This window comes from Zonotrichia albicollis, chromosome 3 (assembly GCF_047830755.1).
Source record: "Zonotrichia albicollis isolate bZonAlb1 chromosome 3, bZonAlb1.hap1, whole genome shotgun sequence".
Classification (NCBI taxonomy): Eukaryota; Metazoa; Chordata; class Aves; order Passeriformes; family Passerellidae; genus Zonotrichia; species Zonotrichia albicollis.
The window spans coordinates 49160337-49182465 of NC_133821.1; the positions used below are offsets into that span (position 1 = coordinate 49160337).

The 22129-nt window shown below is 36.5% G+C and overlaps 1 protein-coding gene across 15 annotated transcripts in view; it reads left to right on the top strand.

The window, feature by feature from the left end:
• Positions 1–22129, top strand: part of QKI (QKI, KH domain containing RNA binding) — a 171468-nt gene that overhangs the window by 120641 nt on the left and 28698 nt on the right. For 5 of the 15 annotated variants that reach the window (XM_074537362.1, XM_074537366.1, XM_074537360.1 and 2 more), the window contains exons 5-7: positions 12437–12524; positions 14856–15152; positions 17842–17916. In XM_074537362.1, the coding sequence (XP_074393463.1) occupies positions 12437–12524; positions 14856–15152; positions 17842–17916 (460 nt within the window). Of the gene's footprint in view, positions 1–12436; positions 12525–14855; positions 15153–16325; positions 16332–17070; positions 22065–22129 lie in introns of those variants that run through there. The other 10 variants (XM_074537354.1, XM_074537353.1, XM_074537355.1 and 7 more) reach the window with 5 other exon arrangements.

The window sequence follows — 22129 nt, forward strand, 5'->3', positions numbered from 1 at the left end:
GTGTGAATTTAGGTATTATTTTGAAATATTCATGAGATTCTGAGGCTCAGGAGATTAAGAGGCACTAAAGTGATTTGTCTTGTAGTAAAAAATGTATTTTAAGCTGCTTTTGCTTGTGGTTGTGCACCTTGTCTACTACAATACAAAAGTATAATTCTGCAGTCTCTGAAAGACAACTTAATTCTACATATTTCTAACATCTAAGTCTAAATTTGTTTCTCCTAAAAATTGGATTAGACTAATAAATGTTCAGAGGACCAGAGTGTCTGAACAATATTCAAACAGCATGATGTGCAGAATTGAGTCAGAAATCTGAAAATGGGACAGTGTTACTTGTTTAATGGGACTCAAGGATCATTCAGAAAGCAGGTGGGAATCTTGTATCAATGCAATAGAGTGAAAATGAAGGGCAAGGAACTGGTAGGGAATATATAGGAAGAAGTGAAGTTACCCCAGGAACATGTTGGTGTTTTTAGGGTGGATTGATATTTTTAATACCAACATTACTTGTTCTCTGCAAAGGTCCTACAATATGCATCTGGCATTTAAGGTTAGTTAGAAGCTACAGGGAGATGCTTCATAGAAATATTGCAGGAGTATCCTGTCAAGAATGGTTTCCTGAGCATGACATGACAGCATTGATCTAGGATGGCTCAGTGGCTGCAGCTTGTTTCAGCACATTTCAGGTACCCAGCTGCTTAAAAAATGAAAAAGGAAAACCATTAAATGAAGTTTTGGTCTAATATCCAGAGTCTGTAGCAAGCTGTTCAGGGGCAACACTATAAAACATGCAATGATCAGCAACAAAGAGAAGCACAGAGGTCTTGAATATTTCTGTCCCAGTATAGGCTTTAACTTGCAGTGAAATTTGATCAAATTTATACTGTGAGTCCTGCTAAATGGTTACTTTAGTGTCTGTATCTGCTGAGGGGGCAGATTTTTAAATTAGTGTGTAGAACAGCAGGGAAGAATGGTCAAATTAATTATTTAAGATAGGCCTGATACATACTTCTCTCATTCTAGGACAGAAGATTACACTTAAAGAACTTAATTGTCTTGTCATAGAGGCTCAAATATTATATAGAAAAAATTATAATAGTTTATTTCAGTAATGTAGGATTTTAGGAAAAAAAAAGATGAAAAAATTCTGGTCAGTATTTTATTTGGGGATTTTCCAGATAGGTTAACCAATCCTTTATTTTGTCAAGTCTCCAGTCAGATACCTCATGATCCCAGTACCTTCTGAACAGAGGATGATGTTTGCTGTACCACGGTCTCATTTCTATATGTGAGCTGTCATAACCCGTACTTGCTTGTGAGAGAGTTCTGAAACATGGCCCACATATATACAAAATTTCTAGAGTTTGTTATGTGTGCATGGCATCTGAATAGTCTTCGGTGTGGGGGGGAATGTGCCGGCTTTACTGCACATTCCAGAAAACACTTCTTATAAAAGCCATGGTTTTATTAAAGCAAGAGGCAAAGCAATCAGTTTGGGGTGATTTTTTAGTTGTTCTTTGGGGTGTTTTGTTTGCTTGGATTTTTTTAATTTAACAAGTTTTAGGAAAGTTCTCTATGTTATAAACATAATTTGCAAATTGGTGGATAACAGGATGGCATTTTTCTTGCAATTTGGCATTTTTTATCAAAATGTAAAGGATTTTTTTTTTCAAGCACTAGGAATACTTTCAAGACTAAATTTTCTTTTTGCTAATTTTTTTTTACTACTGATGTACTCAATTTTCAATAATAAATATTTGTAATCTGGTCTTAAAACCTAGCAGAGTAAAATCTCATATAAAGTGGAATATCATAAGAAACAGAGTTCATATTAATATGTTACAAAAAATAGGTGGTTCTTATGTGTAAAAATCTGGATGAGAAAACTGATCTTAACGTAGGTATGTGATTAATTCCCAAAGCCCAAAAGGTGAATATCTTCAAAAATGAAGTTGGTTTAATTTTCTTTGACACTTCAGCTTCAGCTTCCATTTTTTTTTCCCCCCAACTATGATGAATAATTAAAACAAGACTTGTGTATGTTTGAATTGTTCTGGGTGATTGCACTGGAAAATTATGTGACCACATTTAAAAAAAAAAAAGTCAAATTATCATCACTTCTGTTATTCTAGAGTAGGTAAAAGAAACTGCAGTGTATTGCATGATTTTCATAATTTACTGAGAATCCACTAATCTTTTGTAACTGAAGTTGCTATGGCTAAAGGAATTGATTAAAAAATTAAAATCTGTTGGATGTATATTTTTACGCAATATTTGCAGATGTCAGAAATATTTTTGCAAATTGAGACTGTCTTAAAAGGCTTTTAAAAATGTTTTTAATGCTAAATTCGTTACGTAGAAACAAAATGATGCAAACTGATAGGCAGAACTTCCGTGCTCAGCTCCTGAGTGACAGCACGAATAAATTTTCAGGTGTGTCAGGAGTCAAAAAGCTGCCTTTTGTCAGTTTGGGATCAAACCCGTGCCTTGCTGCCTGCTGCTGTGAAGTGATGGACGCCTCCCAGCACACACACACACACACCTGTGGCTGCTGCGTGCAGCTCACGGCAGCCAGAATGGCTCTGCCTTTGCTCCTTAGGCAGGGAAGGTGCTGCCCATCCCGGCCCCGCGGTAGGCACAGGTCAGGGCAGTGTCTGAAGGAGGAGGAGAGCGGTGCTGGGGAACAGGAGCTCCTCAAAGGCCCTTTGTGCCGGTCCCTGCCGGTTCTCGCTGCTGTCTGTGGAAAACAAGGGTTGGCCGGGCTCTGGGAGCTGAAAAGGAGCTCAGTAAATAGCAGGGAAAGCCTTTCCCTAGCAACACACGGCTTCGAGCAGCCCGAGCCTTCGGTCCTGTGATTGACATATTTGTCCCCTAAAGAGAATGCACACAATTAGTTTTTTCTCTTCTCTGTGTTTTTAAGCTGTGTGAGAGTTTTACCAGCCATACAAGAGGAGGCTGGCCAATTGGAATACCATCACTCCCTTCTTCTGGACTTCATGAGCTCTCAGAGCTCAAGAACTGGAGAGGCATCTGTGGTGTTGATGGAGAGCTAACTTCGATTTTTAAACAGTATTTAAACATTGGTATTGGAGTACCAGTAAAGTGCACATGAGACACACATGTGGTGTTAGATTCAAAACAGCTAAGGGCTGCTTGTAGGCATGTAAGCAGTTGGAAATAATTGTGACCTTTTAGTACTCATTCACTTCTTAGCAGCTGTTGAAAATTACTGCAAGTACACGCTCAGAGCATATTTCCTTTTAAACTTCCAATATTCTGTTTCGTTTGTTAGATTAAACTTGTTTGGATTTTTGGGCATCTTAGGTTTAAAACAATAATGTTTCTCTAGATGGTAGCTTTATGTAAATTTCTGAATGAGACAGTCATTACATGCCTCAACCTGAGAGGTTGTGCATGTGCAGAAAAGAGTCATTTTGAAAATAAAACCATTAATGCAAGTATTTTACAAAAGGGTAGTGTTGGTGAAATGCAGAAACAATTTTTTATATCACATTTAGCTGTCATGATTTCTGTTGAAAATAAGAGCAGTTGAAGAAGCTCTTGAAGACCTCTGCTCCCTGAATAGTAACATTTCACAACTGGAAAACCTAAACATTCATGAGTTTAGTCCATATTGTAATAAAGTAGTTTATTTTAATTAGTCAGTATTACATTTTCAGGACATCTCCTGCTGAAGATAAAAATGTCTTAGAAGTTACTACTGCAGCTTGAATTCCCATGTGGTAGTGTGCAGCCCTGAATCCTCTGTTTAATGAAACACGTGAGAGAAGATACCCTTGAAATTTCGACATGTGCTAATTTGCAGCAGCAGTCTTTGTGCTCCCTGTCACCAGCAGTTAGTTTTCTTCTGTTCCTCTAAAGAGAGAGACTCCTCACATTCTTTCTTGGTTACTAAATTTGATATGAAATGTCATTTTTCATTTTTTCTTTTTTTTTTTTTTTATTATTTCTGGGTGGGAACAGATTTGAAATATACTGGACATGTTTCCATATGAAAACATGCCGTCATATCTCAATGCCATTTTGAAAATGAGAGGCTTTGTTTAGGTAGTAAACCATTAGCATAGCTGGAAAGAAAACTATGTAGCATTGGGATCTCTGGAGCTTGCAACAAAAAACTAGTTTTGAAACCCTTAAATGGCGGTCTCCAGTCCCATCTTGCCCCCTGTGTACCCACCCACGTCAATATTTGAGTTAGGTGTCTTTGCAGTTCAGGGGAATTCACGGCTATTTTGAGTGTATAAACTCAAACTTTGAATAGAGACCTCCTAGGATGACAGAGGGAAAATAAATGTTACAGGTCAGGCCACACTTAACTGTAAATATTTTTAAATTAATCATTCCATTTATATATTTCTAACAACCGCCTCTAATTTGTACCTGTTAGAACAACCACCTTGATCATAGGTCGTTTTGTAGCATATATTAGTTAAATTGTTTTTACAATTTACTGAAAACTCAAGATGGGTTAATGAATTTGTCCTGATAAAAGTGGAATGTGTCAACACTGTTTGAGTGTTCTGGCACTATTCAGTCTGTTCCAAAGGCTACAGCTGGAATAAAGGCCTGCATAATATAGGTCGTGTTTGCATTCTGCTCTCTTCAGATTCCTAGGATGCTGATGGAGCTCAGGATGTTGCTGGTAGAGCCATATGTGGGAAATTTGTGTGAGAGGCTTGCCTGCTACTATCTCATTCGCTGTGCTTATAGTTAACTGCTGTTTTCAGAACTGAACTAACCAATGAGGAGCAATTTTGAATGTCTAGCATTCTAGAACTAGATATACCAACAGTGAAGTGTTCAGCTCTGAACATTTTTAAGCTGGGCTTGCACATTGCTAAAAATAGGTCTAATACTTTAGATTGCATAGATGCCTTTAGATTGATAGGTATTTCATTTGAACCTTAATACAAATATCAGCAGATGTCTGTGCTAGCAAATAAATCTGAAGACATCTCAGTATTATTCTACCTTTTAAAAATATTTTAGAATGTACTGTAAATTTTTTTTTTTCATTTCGAATTTTTTGGGGTTTAGCGTGTATATGTGTGTCATGAAAGATGCATTCCTGTAATGGAGCTTTATGAATTGCTGAAGCTCTCCAGTGTGTTGTATAGAGATTCTTAGCACAGATTTTATTAAAAACAGTAAAACAGACGTGCAAGGAAAATAGGAATGAAAATATAAAAAAAAAAAAAAAAAAAGGAAAAATGCAAAGCAAAAAGCAAGTTCTGAAATTAAGTATTGTTGAGGGTTTGATTTAACCTATCCAGGTGACCTGTTTGGTTTTTTTCCTTCAAAGCTCAAAACCCTGTGATTTAAACATGAGCCTGTCACATCTGTCCTAAAGAAATGTTGACCTGTTAAGGTCAAGCAAAACTCCCCCCACCCCATTATGCTACCAGCCAGTATCTAGGGGAATATATGGTGAAGCAAACTTGTAAGTTCCACTGATGTTGTATTTCAGTCTGGCTTGTAAAACACACTATCTGCCAATTTTCTGTACCTTATCTGTATTTTCTTTGTGCAGAAATGGGAAGTGGGGGAGGGAGGGCATAGGACTCTCAAAAGTATTACTGGTAAGCCAGGTATCATGATTAAACAGGGATATGTCAGATAAGGTGATGGGGAGTGTAAAAAGATAGGCTGTGTCTTTCCCCTGGTGTATCTTTAACATTATGACCAATGAATTTGTCAAGTGAAACAGCACAAGTCTTCTTTGCATATCATTTGAACTGAGAGCTTGCTTTGAAGAAGATAAGCAGACTGTGTTGCCCAGAAGAAATAATGATGCTAATTTATCTTTGCCTGTCCTCCTAGCCACAGCAGTGTGTGTCAGTGTTGAAAAGGAAATAGAGCTATAATAAACTGAACTATACTTTCACCACCTGTTTAGTGCCATAGGACTGTTGATGTACAGGACTCTGAGAAATATGGCTGGTCTGGAAGTCTTTGTCATTAAAGCATTTGGGAAAGCTTCCTCCAATATAAGAATGGGTGCCAAACTGTGACAGAACAGACCTCTTTGACCAATTCCCCTCAAAACAAACAAAGCTGTGGTTTAGGATTTCTGCTCCGTCGTCGCCCTCAGAAGTGTATAATGAAGGATGAGAAAGTCTGTTGCATATGTTTTCTAGCAACTTCTAACTATCAATATTTACATTCTGGACATGGGAAACTTGAAGGTCTCTGCCAGATTTTTTTTTGAGGGAAAGGGAGGATGAGATGTTTTCTTTAATACTGAGTAATAGAGTAATTTACCAGAACCAAAAGCCTTTACAAAAGTAAAATCTAATCTCTTGCACTAGGTAATTGATTAATAGTTCAGCGACTCCCATTCAGAGTCTTACAAAAAAGCTCTTTTCTTTGTCTTTTACATCTAGTTACCTGTAATCTTGTCTAGGATATTGTTGCTGTAGATACATCACTTTCAACAACTTAGGTATGAAATAAAAGATCTTCCAAACATGGATTTTAAGCGTATACACTTCAAAAATTCCAATGTGTTTTAGCCTTTGTAGTATATTTTACAATATATTCTGATGTCTGAGATCTGTTTTTTTATTTAATACATGTATGTCTACGAATTTTTAGTATAATGTCTGTAAGGTTTTTTGTTTATAAATTATGAATGGAAGGTTTTTGTCCCTGAATGGAGACATTCATGTGTAAAGACTGTTTGACTGGAGCATGGTATGTTAGGAATACTTACTGATCTACAAGTGAATTGCAGTGGAAGATTTTTCTTTGTCAGGGAGATAAAAGCATTCTAGAGCCTGAGAATCCAGCCTGTGTCATAGTGCAAGCCTCCAAGCTGCAGCTGTTGGGCTGTGGAGCAGCTGGGAAGGCAGGGTGACAAACCCCTGAGGAGCAGCACTGCCTCCTGGATAAGTAGGATAAGATCAATGGTACTAAAATATTTCCATGATGCATTTTACCAAATTTCCTATATAATTAGTAAATAGGAGGTGGCTTATACTATGCAGATACACTATGCGGTCCAAAGAATAATTAAAGTCTTCATATTTAATGTGAAGGTGGTACAAAAGTTATGTTTACTTTATGTGGCAATTTTAAATTACTTTTCTATTTGAGGAAGAGTTTTAAGTATTTATTCTTGTTCATTAGTATAGTGTTCTTCCATAACTGCTAAGTCCTCTGCCCTTCTGCTTGGAGTGCATGAAAAATTATTTATTGCCTTTACCTGCATTCTGAAAAATACACTGTGTTCTTAGAAGCTTGAGGCAAATGTGTGGAACAGTGCATGGACTTGGATGAAATGTTTGGTAGCTGGAAGAGTTCTCTCCAAGGTGTCAGGAACGCTGCCGGTGGGAGCTGCTGTATATATACCCAGCAGCGATGGGGAGCAGGCAGGGAGGCAGCTCTGCAGGAGGGGTTCCTGAGGTGCTTGACAGGCAGAGGCTCTTTGGTGCTGTCATGCTCCTGAGGCCCCTGGTCCTTCTTTCCATGAGCCTGGTGGGACAGACCTGCTGCAGTTGGCAGGGGAAGATGGACACTGGTTTTTGGCCCTTGTGTTCCTGACTGATCTGGCCGTCCTTTTGCTTCGCCACCATTTTCTCTTCCCACTTGCTGCTCCTGCTCTGAGCCTGAAAGGACAGCTCTGGAAAAGCTTATATAGAACTGGTCCCCAAAGCCAGACTGCGCTGCATTTCATCCAAATAATAAACCTGTCTGCTGCCTTTCCTAGGGCTGGACTCACTTCAGTTCATGAGAATTCAGCTGAAGTACCGGGAGGTGACAGGATTGCAAAAGTGTGATCCAAAATGCATGACATCTGGAAGCTAGACTGTCAGTGAAAGTCACTGGCATCACTTAAATATGAAGATCTCGTTGTGAATGTAGGGAGAAAGAAGTGTATCTGTTACATTTTCCAAAGCAGTTATTTTAAAAGAAAAATGGAGCATTATATGGGGAAAGCACCTATGTTTGTAGAGATGTGTTGAAAGCCTTCCCTTCCAGCCCTGGTAATAATGAAAATCAGAGAGCATTTTGAGACTTGTGTGTGAGACTGTGAGGCTCAAGAAGCTCTGTCAGAATGAGGTATCCCAGCCATGACACAAGTGAGTGGATTGTTTGGTTTCTGAATTACCTGAGCTGCAGTGATACTCCTTTTGACCTGGCAGCAGTATGGCAGGGCAGTGTGGCCGCTGGCTGTCCCTGTAGGTCTAATTTATGGATCTCTGCTCTGTCCTAAACACTGCTACTTGATCCTTCTTTTAAATACTATCTTTGTTTCCTTCTCTGCTATAATTTGTTACAGGCGTCTCAGAGTTGACAGAATCTAACAGTCCACCTTTCACCTCTGAAAACTGTTGTCATCTGCTGAAGTCCTTCATTGACATTGCACAATGAAGGCATTTACCTTTGGAGTCTGCATGCCTGTCTGTGTCTTCCACCTGGATAACAAATGTATCTAGTGTATGTATGTTTTGTGTATAAATAAGAAGATAAAGTGTATGATACTCCTCAGGGTGCTGCATGCACATGAGAATCAGAGGCATTTCAGTACCTAAAAAGAAAGGATTTTCTGGAGGTCTTGGGATACCTGAGGTTGAAGTATAGCTTGGACAAAGATAATGAAAAGAATTCATTGGAGTGTTTTATCTAAGCTCCCCATTTCATGACATGAAACATGCTCTTACTAATAGCAGTTGTATAATAAACTGCATTCTTTTTTGTGAAACTGTCAGTATTGCCCAAAATAGGGAAGACAATAGCAGTTTTAACTGGGCGTTTGTATGGTCAGCGCTGTCTTTAGTTTGAAATTGTGTTTTTAGGAAGTGTTTCCCAGAGACTTCCTAGGTGGCACTTGTTGTGTTTTGAGCCCTGCAACTCTAATCCTACTCTGAGAAAGATTAGAAAGCAAGTTACCTAAAATGATAGTCCTCACTGGCACTTGGTCTCCTTTAGGTCTGTTTATTGCTAGCCCAGGTAGAGTTGAGCTACTGTGAGGAGTTAAAGGCTTTGTGTTCACAGAACAGCACCCAGTGGTGTCTGTGCACAGTTGGCTTTGTTAGGATTTACTGTTTCCATCTCTTCCATATTTGTATTCAGTGAGCTTTTGCAAGTAGTTGCTTACATTTAAAGAATTATGTTTCAAGATACCATTTAAGGCTTTTTTTTTAAATCTGCATGTTATATTGTAGATGATAAATACAAGAAAAGCACTGGAGGTTTAAGAGGATGAGAGGTAGGTTTGAGTCAATCACTTGAGCTTCAACTTAGTAATGCAAATCTGGTTTTAAGTGACCTTATTGATGTTTGCTCAAAGTAGCTTCCTTTTGGTACAAATAACTGAGCTTTGTTGCAGCTATTGTACAGGTAATGTAGTGTCCCTTTAGAGATTGCCTTTGTATCCCTGATGCAACCTCTCTTTGCTTGAACAGAGAGTGCCTGCAGGAATGCCTGGAGCTAAGATAGATCTCGTGTGCCTCATTTGATCATCTGTCAGCAAAGAAGCGAGAGGATAGGGCAGGGAAAAACATGTGCCCCTTGCTCTGACGCAGCTCTTGGAAGTTTGAGGGGCTGGCTGTTGGTGAAGGATGGGCAAGTGGAGGGCTTGGTACCAGAGAGTGAGGGACACAGAAGTGTGTCCAAAGGGTCATGGGCGCTTCTGTGGCTTCGCCATGAGGAGAGGTGACAAGTGACAGTTCAAGGGCAGGGTGCCAGGGGCTGGCAGGATTTTGGGCAGCACTGGTAGGGTAGGGTAGGGTGGGTGGTGCCAGCAGTGCTGCGCACCCGTGTCCTGCAGAGGTGGCATTGTGCAACAAACAGTGCCATCTTCTGGGAGGAGCCGGAACCGTGACCTTGTGGTCAGCGTTACACGTGTTTTTCCAAGGGGTGGAATGGGTTTTTTGTCGGAGTTGGGGTTTTTTTTGTATCTAATAAATGCTTCAAAAATTAAAGCACCGGAAGTGTTAGTGTCTGGTAATGCAAGTCCACTTCTTCCATCTCTGACTTTTTGTACTGATACAGTTGTTAAAGGAACATTTTAAGCTGTATTTTAGGTTTTGTTTAAAAGAAGAAAAGTTTATCAACTGCTGAGCATAGTCTAGAAAAGTAAATCTCAAGGATAAAATTAAGGACTTGGTCTGCTTTGTTTAAGTCCACTGTAAGTTCCATAAACAAACTTCATAAAGCCTAGTAATTGCAACATCTCTTCTAATAGAGAGCATTAGTGACCTATAGGAAAATGTTAAAGTCAGAATGATTACTTGGACTTATATCTCCTTCTTCTGACCATATCAAAAGGATAAAAATATTTTCTGTCTTAAAATTATTTTCCTATAAATAGTTATATTGGGAAATATTCACTGTGGTGCAAAATCTGGGATTAGGGTTACTAAAATTATCCTAGCAAGTGGAGTGTAATATTCAGCATTTACTGAAAGTCATTAATGGCGTAGATCAATCTCCTGAAGGTCTTATTTGGAGGAAGTGTGCAATTTTAGTAACAGTACTGGAACTATATGAGAGATGCAGCTGACATTGTGAAGAGGTTTTCTTGTTACACACTTTCAAATAAATAAACACATGAATGTAACAAAAAGCAAGTAAGAAAGTACAATTTACAGGGGAGGGGAAAAGATTAATCAATATGTTAAAAAAATCTTTATTGCTAGAAGAACCTCGATAAGGTATATCCAGAATGATGAGAATTTGTGAGCTCTGGATAGGGAAATGGATTTGGAATTGGTTTTATTGTGTCATGATTGCCTAGGTAATTTACCAGCAAAGATGCAGTGGAAAAATAGTTTATTTTAAAAAGAAGATAATATTATTTTGCATGTAAATTATAAATCTGTTCTGTGTCATATTAAGATTGCTAGAATCGGCACATTTTGTATTCCAAAGGGGTTATGGGACTATAGGGTCTGACATTTCTTCATGGTATGGTACTTAAATGTACAATTAATTTCTAGTTAAGATGGTAATTCAATGTGTATTTCCTTTTTTAGTATTAGTGTCAGCTTGCCCTGTCATACAATATTTAACATACAAAGAAAATGTCTAACTTCCAGTATATTCTGAATGTTTACTGTGTGATAATCATGGTGTTTATGCAAGTCCCCAGTATTACAGTTGGGACTTTCAATTTCTGACATTTGAAAGGAATTCAGTGTTGACTCATCTTACCATGTTGATTTTGAGTTGTTGATAAAAATCAGCTGCTAAAAGTTCCCTTTGCAAGGGGTCATGACCCTTGAGTGTACCTCACAATAAGTACTAGATTTGCTTAGATAAAATTTGAAAACTGTTTTTGTCTTGGATCTAAATTACTAATCCACAGTTTGGGAGTAAAGTATGTATAACAAGCTCATTAACTTGGAAAATACTGTTCCAAATACCTGGAAAATATTGTGTGATTCAGGAAGTAAAAATGTAAGAAATCCAGTTTAGCAAAGGAAGAATGCATTGCAGTTCACAGGAAAGCTGCCCTTCTATGCATCTGACATAAGAATTTCAGCAGTGGCATTCCATACAGGAGGCAAGGTGGTAACCTGACATTAAAGTAGACGTTGACCATCTCTCATGGGTTTTCTCTATCATAATCACATTTTCTGCTCGATAGAGTGTAGACTAAACAAATAGTAGTGTTTTTGGAAAGACAGATCAGAAATTCTATGGTTTTGAAAATGAAATTATACTATTATACATTGTAATATATGTTAGAAGTGTTTTTATTACTAACTGAAAAAGTGAGCATTGTTCTACTGAACGCTATTTAATATTTATGCAACCTGCACGATATCAATGGAGTAGGTAACTTCAGGGAAGTAGTTTTAATTGAAGCAAAACCAAGAGTAATGTGTGCTGTGTAAATAATAGTAATACTCTCATCAGAATACATCTACGCGTGCCAGAATTAGGAATTCAGCCTCAGGGCAGTTGTCAGTGTCCTGTCTGGAAAGCTACTCAAAGATTGTTTATTTTTTTGTTTGCCCCACATCCTCCAGTAGTCAGTATTGACTGTAATGGAGCAAATTACAATAAACTGCAGTGCTTAAAATTTGTGATGGCTATTCATCTATGGCCCAATAGTACAATTTTTTTAAAGATACCTTTAGGAGTACGTGAAAATGTATTTGAGAAAAATATTGCTTAAATGATTTCTACCAAATGCAATTTAACTTTAATCTTTAATTTTTAGAATTTATGTTATGAACCTTTTCCTAAACTCTTTGAAGATATTTCTTAACAAGGCTTGAAGATAGTCAACTGGCAGCTTCCACTTAATTATGTGGAAAAGTTGACAAAGCTTGCTGCTTTTGTGACTAATGGTAAACAGGTATTTTGCTTGGTTAGAACTTGAACAATTTTATTCTAGGTCACTTAGATCTTGTGCACTAACAAGTTCATAATCCTGACTTCCTGCCTGTTTTTTCATACGCAGGCAGAAGGAGAAGACAGCCTTAAAAAGATGCAGCTGATGGAGCTTGCAATTCTGAATGGCACCTACAGAGATGCCAACATCAAATCACGTAAGCATGTCACGAGCTCAAGGGTCAATGCCATAGAACTGTTTGCAGGCTTTGAATGTTAAAGCTACCTTTGGAAAATGTTCGGTGGCAACTTATGTTGGAGAATGGAAGGCAGTAAGAACCCAACAAAGCTGTAGGTAGCTGTTGCAAAAGATTTTTGGGGGATAAGTTATGTCCATTCACGGGGTTTTTTATCTTGTTTCTTGTCCCCATTATTTTTTTAACAGTATGTATGGGTTGAAATATTTACTAATATATATAGTGTAAAAAACCTCAACCCTTCAACTGGATTTTTCTGTTTTACAGTCATTTTTTCCTTAAAGCATATAAAGGACAGTAGACTCCATTGCATTTTTATATTTAGGGATTTAATTTGAAAATGTTACAGATGTTCAGGATGCTCTAAATACATTTTTCTGTATTATATTCCTTCCTTTCATCTTGCTTGCATGTGTACCCCCAATGTTATGTTTTACCAACAATTCATCAACTGATTTCACAGCTGAGTTCACACGGATCAGTGATGTAATGAGCCGTTTTTACGATTACTTCCATTACATTTGTGTGAAAATGCTTTTGCCAACGCATGTGTGCACAAGTTTACACTTGAAAATTAATTACACGCACCTACTAATGAAAGCATACACCTATTATGTGTGATACAATTTATTTTCTTCAGTTGAAAATCTGATTTCTCCTCCTGAAAATATAGTTGCTGACTCTGTTCAAAAGTACATTTTTGCTGTAGCTGTGATACAGATGTCAAATGTAAGCACAGTTAAATCAGTCTTTTCACTAAGGACCTACTGATATTTGCAAATTTGTTTCTCCACACAGTCCCCATTTCAGTGTTGATTATGTTTAAAGGTTGGAATGCAGTTAGGTCAATTTGAGAGTGCTTACACCAGTGTAATTATTCTGATTTGAAAAGGGACATAAGCAAAGGCTTTTACAACTACAATGGTAATGGTAAGTCTTTCAGCCCTAATGAACACTATGATATTTAAAGCTAGATCAGTTCTAAATATATGGTAGTCTCTTAATTATTGCAACTTTATGATTAAAATAGCTTTCAGAATAGCCTAAATTTATGCAAACTTTTGCACAGAAATGTTTTTAATAATTTGAGCAATTTCTTTTTCTGGTCTGTTCCCATTGGTCTATTATATCAGTGTAAGTGGGAAGATGGAATTTTTTATTTATTTTTTGACTGGAGATTGCCACACTAATACTCATTATTTGATAAGACAATTTCAGTCTTTGTGTTTGCATTTTACTGAAAAGTTGGAGATGTAGAAGCTGTACTGGTTTATTTCTGTTTAAGAAAGGAAGTATAAATATTTGAGTACTAGTTTTATATTATCTGAGCATTTTTGTTTAAAAAATAAAAATCATTTTAGATATTCACCAGTGTCAAATCTGAAAAACTTTGCCACATTTCTCTTTTCAGGCCACCTCTAAGTTAATTAAATCTATGTAGATCGACAGTAGTGCATAGAAATGCATAAATTATAACCCTTTAAGACTGACTGTTACCAGCAGATATGTAGTGCTTAAGTTGTTCATCTGGTGTGCCAACAGGCTTCAAATAACACTTAATTGAATGTGCTAGCACCACTTCAGAAAACAAACAAGACCACCACAAACAAACAAAAAACCAAACCAATACATAAAAACCACCTATTTTCTTTAACTTAAGCAAGGCAATGGTGAACTTCTAATACAAAGGAAGTATGTTATTTGGTGAAATTTTATATGAAAATAAAATTTGAGCCTATTTTAATCATGTTATGGTAGGACAGGACCAATTCATGTTTCTAGGTCACCTTCAGCTTCACTGATCCTGGAAATGGGAATTGTGTATATGTTTAAATACAATTTTAAGACACGTAAAATCTCTAGACTCATACAGCAGCTCTGCATAACTGAGTGTCTGTGGACTCTATAGATGCACTAAATTTTGTACTCTGTATTTGATTGTGATAGTATTTTCCTTGTATTTCCTGCATGCATCTCAGTCTCATGCAGTCTTGATAGCATAAATGAAGAAATGTGGTCTAAATGGAGCTTTCGTGCTGTGTAACCTGTTTGAGAAATCTACCTCACTGTTTTACAATGGCATTTTTATTTTGCATGTTCATACTTAATCACACTGGAAAATGGAAAGCTGTTTGCATTTGAATGGTGTGCTTTGGCACTGTGTGATCAGCGCATGTACTAATGATTTCCTTTTATTTTTCTTCTTTCCTACTTTTTCCCTTTTTTCCCATTCTTTCCACGTTTTGTACTGCTATCTCCATACTTTCCTCTGAATTTCTTTGCTTACTGTAGCAGCCCTTGCCTTTTCTCTTGCAGCAACAGCCCAGGCTCCAAGGATTATTACTGGGCCTGCGCCTGTTCTCCCACCAGCTGCCCTGCGTACTCCTACGCCAGCTGGCCCTACCATAATGCCTTTGATCAGACAAATACAAACCGCTGTCATGCCAAACGGAACTCCTCATCCCACCGCTGCAATAGTTCCTCCCGGACCCGAGGCCGGTTTAATTTACACACCATACGAGTACCCCTACACGCTGGCACCAGCTACATCAATCCTTGAGTACCCTATTGAACCTAGTGGTGTATTAGGTAAGACCTTTCTACGTGGATGGCTGCAGAATGTGTTGCTTGTGCTTCTCTTGTGTTTGCAAGGTTGAGGTTCATGGAGCTCAAAGAAAAAAATCTGAAGTGGCAAACTTATTTCAGGTATATCCAAGCCACCCAGGTGAGCTGCTCAAATGGTGCAGCTCTTAAACATTTTAAATGTGTTTAGAATTCCTGAATGTGTGTGCTTAGTTTATATTCATAAATTTACCAAAAATAAATGTCTTCGTGTTTGTATGATATTAGATGGCAAGGGGGAAAAAACCTAAATACAAGTTGCCCATACATAGGCAACGGGGAAAGAAGCTAAATACAAGTTGAGGTCTATTATATGTCATCTGGGCTCCCGTGAATAACAGATCAGTTTGTATTCTCTTTAACATAAATTAACATCCAGCAATTTTGGGAAGAGAGGGCTTCTCATTTTGCTATATCGTATTAGTTAGCAAAACTGGAGGGAGTGGAGAAGTCTTCGTTCAATTGGAGTTTTTGTTTATTTAGTATGCAGCTGATAAATCTCTCCTCAGTGTCAGAAAACGCTAAATTATATTGTGAGCAGAAAATTATTTCAGTGAATGAATATAAAGCAAACCAAATTCTCACCAAAATAAAGTAAAATTAGCAACTTTACTGATGGCTTCTTTTATATACGTTGCATTGAAGTGTCCATCATTCCTAATATTTCAGACCGCTGACTTGGTGTGTGAAGGCAAGAATGATAAAGCAGCCGTGACAATTCAGTTAACTGGCCAATATGGAACAAGCAGTTCCAATAGTTTTTTCCTTCCCTACCCTCTCCAGAATCTAAATTATCTTTCTCTTCAGTTTGTTCTGAATTGCATATGACCTTGGCCCTGCATAATGTTGATTTTATAGGACTTTGATCTTAGTTTGTTCAGTGGCAGTTATTGATTTACACAAATTCTAAACATCTCTAATGAGCACTGGACAATAAGGTTCAAAGTCAATATTTTGTTGAAAGTATTGCAAAAAATCAGTGTTTCACCTGACAAATACTTGGTGAGTTATCTGTATGTGTGCATGTTTCCACATTATCTGCAGTAAAAAAGAAAATGTATTTCAGACTTCTGTCTTGCAGGATTAGTGAATCAATAACAAAAATTCTAGTAGGACAAAAGTATGCAGTATGTGTGTCAGCTTCTGGTGGTTGTCAGTTGACCCATTGCCAAAATTCTGCAAGCATAGGATAGCATTATCGTTTATTAATTTCCCACAAACATGTAAATATTCTTCCTAGCTCCTCTACCCCCAGTAGAGTCCAGTTGTGGTACATGTGGGGTCAAGTCACAAAGAGTTCATCAAAGTAGCTGTTAGTGGTTAGTGCAAGCCCCTCTCCTGAATTCAGTTAATAGCAAGTAAAGAAATACAGCATTCCAGAGTGAAGTTTATTACAATGCAGGGAACTTGGATTTCTCGCAGGATTTTCTGTAAAGAGATATGAGGGAAAAATTAAAATTACTTCTAAACTGGCATCCAAAACTACTGTTTACACTCAGGCCCAACTGTGTGAGGCGTATTGCCCAAAACAGACCTCATCAGAAAATGTTATTTAAAGAAGGAAAAGGGAGTAGGGGAAAAAACCCCACACTCCCCTTTAGGTGCCTAGAATCTATAACTCTTAATACATCAGCTCTATTATCTGAGCAATTGTATAGAGTTAATTGCATTAAATTTGTATTTTGTTGAGTTTTATTTTGTTATATGCTCATTCTCTCATTAATAGTATTTTGTCCATTTGTGAGGTGGACCTTTAAGATGTTTTAAAATAATTCTGTTAAAAATGGCAGAGAAATGCATCCCTGTCAGTATTTTTGGGGATGTTGGTATTGAGATCAAATTTTAGTTGGTGACTAACTTTCAATTCCCTTCCTTTTATCTTCAGGTATGGCTTTCCCAACGAAAGGCTAAGAATTCAAGAACGGTCTTAACTGATCCTTCATCAGATCTGAATTTTAACAAATGCTTAGTTTTCAGCAGCCTTGAAAAAAGCTTGGCCTAGCAGTCAGTGACTTACTTGCACTTTTTTGCACATAGATTTAAAATAAGATAGTGCTATTAATTTGGATTAGGTCCTATTATTACAGAGTAGCTGTAATTTATGAGTGTATAGTAGTATACTGACTGCTAAGTGTTCTATATAGTGTTTGCTTTACTAATCACCTAATTCATTGCAGTTCATACTTATTGACTTAAAGTTTAAAATCACAATCTGTAGGCTTGAAGAATTGCTTTAAAACTTTTTTTTTGTGGTAGAACTGGAAGTGATCTTAAGGTTAGCAAATAATTGTCAGTATTAAAGATGGCATTATTTAAAATAGTCCTGCTGCAAGAAAGGCACTTCAGTGAATATGTGACTAGTAAAGCTTAAATGTGCTTGGGTCTAATAGATTTCATGAAATACTGTAATTTTGGGATTGTAAATGAATGGATTAAACAGGTTAAGGCCAGGATGTTTAAAATAAATGCAATATTAATCTGCACAGATAAACTTCTTTTTAAGATTAAGATTTGAAACTACTGTGCCTTAACTTGTTGCTTTTCTTAAAATGAACTTTTGTAGTTAATGATCATTTAAATCCATTTTGATAAACCTGCTGTTAATGTTTTCTGTGAATGTTTTCTAACTTTGTCTTGGTAATTGCAATTTAACTAGGTGCGGTGGCTACTAAAGTTCGAAGGCACGATATGCGTGTCCATCCTTACCAAAGGATTGTGACCGCAGACCGAGGTTAGTTTAGTTCTGCAGTTCTTGTTTGTAAGAAGTGCTTTGAGTGTACATGAGATTTGCAACACCACAGCTGGTTAACCAAATACCCGGTCTTGACCCATTCATGATTTTTCTCAAAAACCTGGACAGTTAATATTTTAAAGCTTTGGGAATGCTTGCGGTTTTTAAAAAAAATTTCTAAACTTGGCCTTCCCAGCTCAATTAAATATATGTAATTTGATACATTTAACAGAAATTCTATAATTGATTGAGTTTTAAAAATGAAACATCTATCTGCATCAGGAAACGCTATGAAATCAGTGCTGCAATAATTAATTTCGTTGTGTTCCCCTCTTCCCCCCCTGCCCCCGGTTCATTCTTTTAATTGGCGTGGAAATATCAGATTGGTGTTGCAAAACAAAATGAATGGATGGTTGCTTAATGAGAAAGAAGTAAAGGAATAAATGCCTCCTGTCTGTGTTTGGAGAAATCTGAAGATTTAGATTCCTTTTTTTCCAATAAACTTTTGAGCCACTGTACTGTATATTATGAGGAGGATGCATGTTCTCAGATACCTAACTGAATTCAGAAAGGTAAGGGCTGTGAAGATAACTTCAAAAGTTGTTTGAGTTTGAATTAGTATGGATAGGGGAAGGGAGGGTGCTTTGATTGTTTTGTTTTTTGTTTGGTTTTGGGGTTTTTTTCCAAAATCTATTTCTTGGTATTTGCCTTTTGCTGCTAAAATGTGTAACCTGAAGGAGAAACAACTTTTGAAGACCTGTTGGTGAGATGACATCCATTATTTGGGCATCTCTCTTTAACCCTTGAATGGAAAGTAAATCTTCATTTTTCTCCTGTTACTCAAGTGTCATGCCTTTGGACCCCTGAATGAAGTGTTTAAGCTAATTGAGAAAACTGATATTTTCGGTTTATTGACATTGGCTAGGAAGCAGTGTGGGGGATGAATTCTTATCCCATCCCTGCTGCTGATTCACTGTGGTTTTCAGCAAGTCATTTAATCTCTCTGTGTATGGTTTCCCATTGGTCAAATAAGGATAATAATACTTCCCTACCTCACAGGGGTGTTGTGGGGGTTCTTGTTTTGTACAGGGCTTTGAGGATGCAAAGCATTTTGTGCCAAGTATTATTATTCTGCTCTCACCCAAATCAGTCTTGTGCAGATTTCATTATATTGTAATATTCAAAAGCCAAATTCCAGTGACAGATCTGACATCTCTTAACATTGACCACACTTCTCACAACCTTCCATAAATTAACTACAAGAGAGAATACAGATTCTGGCCAAGGCAGTAAATGGGGCCTTCCTGGATATTTGGTATATTTATGCAACATTTTTATCTTTGATATAATTGTAGGCTTTACAGAAAGAATAAAGCTGATAGAGGACTCTATTTTAGTTTTCTGTAAGATTGTTTTATATCACTGCCCACTACTTGCAACCCATTGGCTTGTTCTCATTTCTTGAGAACTCTTCAATGGGGCAACAGAATATAATCAGTTAAATGTCACAGCCCATGTTTCAAAAAAAAAAAAGAGTAAAAAGGAAAATAGGTTTTAATATTTCCTTTTTTTTTTATTTTTCTATCTCATTCAGGAGGAATTGGTGATAAGGATTTGGTTGTCTTTGAAAATTTGACCCGATGTTGCAAAAAACAGTTTTTTGCTAATGATGCTTCATGATCTGCAATGATAGTTTCAGGTGACAGATATGGCTACCTTTTTAGCAACTAGATATTTACCTGAGACAACTAGTAAATACACTGATAAAGAGGGGATAGGGGTGTTTTCATGGAGAAAATGCCATTTTTTAGTTTATCATTATAATATTTGCTCAACATGGATTTTAAATATTTTTGGAAGGGCCTAGATGTTTCATCTGGGTCACTTTAAAGTTATTTAAATTAATTATTGGCATAATTTCACCCTCTTTTAAAATGCAGCCATTTTGTGATAAACCAGCATTCATTTCTAACAATTTTGGAAGCCCACCGTCTTAAGTAGATAAATAAATACACGTCTTTTTCCTGTGGAATAAATCATGCATACCTCTCTCTTAGGAAAACCATACTGATATTTCAGGAAAACATTCTCTTAAAGTCTTATCTAAATAATCCCAGTTAATTTTACAACTGAACTCCACTGTATTTTGAATTTTAAATCCTCGGTTATCCCTGCATGTATTTAAAAGTCTCACACAAAAGGTTTTGCTGACAACTTTGTTCAGCATTAATTTTTTTTTTTAATGTACTAAAATTATATTGTAGAATTAAAATACTGTCAGTATTTGCCACATTCACCTATTTGGCTGTTCTGTCACCAGGATATTTCTGTAGCCATGGCCACAAAAACCAATGTCAGCAAACCGAAATACTTTTTTTTTCAATGTGGAAGTTTTTCTTACATAGTTAAGTGTCACTAAATCTATCTTTGCATTCATCGGGTCTGAAGTTGGTGGTTTTTGGTTTGTTTTTTTGGTTTTTTTTTAAATTCTAAATTGACTCTCAGATGATTTTGTAGTACTACTGCATTCACTTTTTAAGTAGTTTTTATTCTTTGCATAATTTTGATTTTTTTGTTGGTTTTGGGTTGTTTTTCCAGAGATAAGCACTGCATTTAAAGCAAGAATCCCCAAATGTGTAAATGTTTTACAACTAAGCATGTAGAATTGGTGAAGGGTTGAAAAATATAGCTCATTTTAACTCAGAATAAACCCCCAGTTTATAAATAATACAAAATTGAATTTGATTCATATAACAGAGAGACTGACTGATTTAATTGTAATAAACTGTAAATGGTGTTGCACAGTTGACAAACCTGTGTGTACTGTAGAAGGCCAGAGACTTGGCAGAGGATGTATCACAGGTGTCCTGGTATTTTTTTGAAGGTAACTTGCTTTGATTTTATACTCCACAAGAAATATTAATGCTGAGAATTTTCTCAAATGTTTTATCCAAACCAATTTTCACATAATTTATATATAAATTTTAATACCTTTTAATCAAAATTGTAATGAGTATCAAAATGCTTTAAGAGTCTGTTTCTAGTATACCTATAAAGTGGTAAGATTGTGCCACATAAAATATTTATTTTTATTTTTTCTTCTTTTTGAAACAGCTGTTATAATTTAAACAAATCCCACTTAGCGTGATTCTGAAAAAAAATTCAGGGAGCGTTGGGTCTCATTTATGTTACAGTAGTAATTTTTTGTAGTGTTATGAACTGTATCCTAAATGATAGGCCACTTTTATTATGTGAAAGTAAATGAACCCACAAGAAAGATTGTTAAATCAATGGTATCTGTGAATATTACACCTACTGGACTTCATTTATGTAATGGCACAAATCTGACTTTGCACTGAATACCTTTCTCACTTTCATCTCCTCTGCCTTAGTCAAAATGGCAACAGTACAGAAACTTTTATCAACCTCAGAATTTATTAGCTCTAATTAAGCTGTTGAATGAGTCTTAAAAAAAAATAAAAAAAAAAATTATACTACTGTTAAGTGGACCAAGTTTGGTGAAGGAGAATGCGAGAGAATGATTAAAGAAGGAATAGCTCAAGAACATTGGGAATGATAACTTTCCACTTGAGAACTTTTTTATGTTTTACTGTAATTTGTTTGTGGTTTTGGGTTTTATTTTTTTGTTCGTTTTGTTGGTTTTTTTCTTTTTTCCTTTTTTTTTGCAAAAGAAAATAGTATTTACAGGTGGCTTCTTTTAAAATATAAAAATATAAAGCAGGAATGTATATGAAATGTCAGATTTTATTGTATTTGCAGAATATTAGCTTTGAAAAAGAATAAAGAGAGCTGTTTGTAGTTTTAAAATGCCTTATTAGTATCAATTAGATATTTTCTCTATTTTTTCATGTACTTAGAGCTTTTTAAGTATAGACTTTAAAATGGCAGGACTTCTACAGTGTTTACATGCAAGTGCATTTTATAAGTGTCCTATATGTGTAAAATAGTATTTCGAACAGGAAAATGCTAGCTATAGTAGCAGGCTGAGCGTTTTCCTGGTTTCCACGATGATGCCTACGTTGCTAGACTACAGTTTATAGTACTGCTTTGTACCATGAGGCCAAGAAATTCCATGTTGTTTGTAAATAGAATAAATGAAAGGCAATAAAAAATTTATTGAACAAAAACCCTTTGTTTGGCCCATAGTTTGTTGAACCAAATTGTTTCTCTAAGTCCAGAATTCCTTAGATGA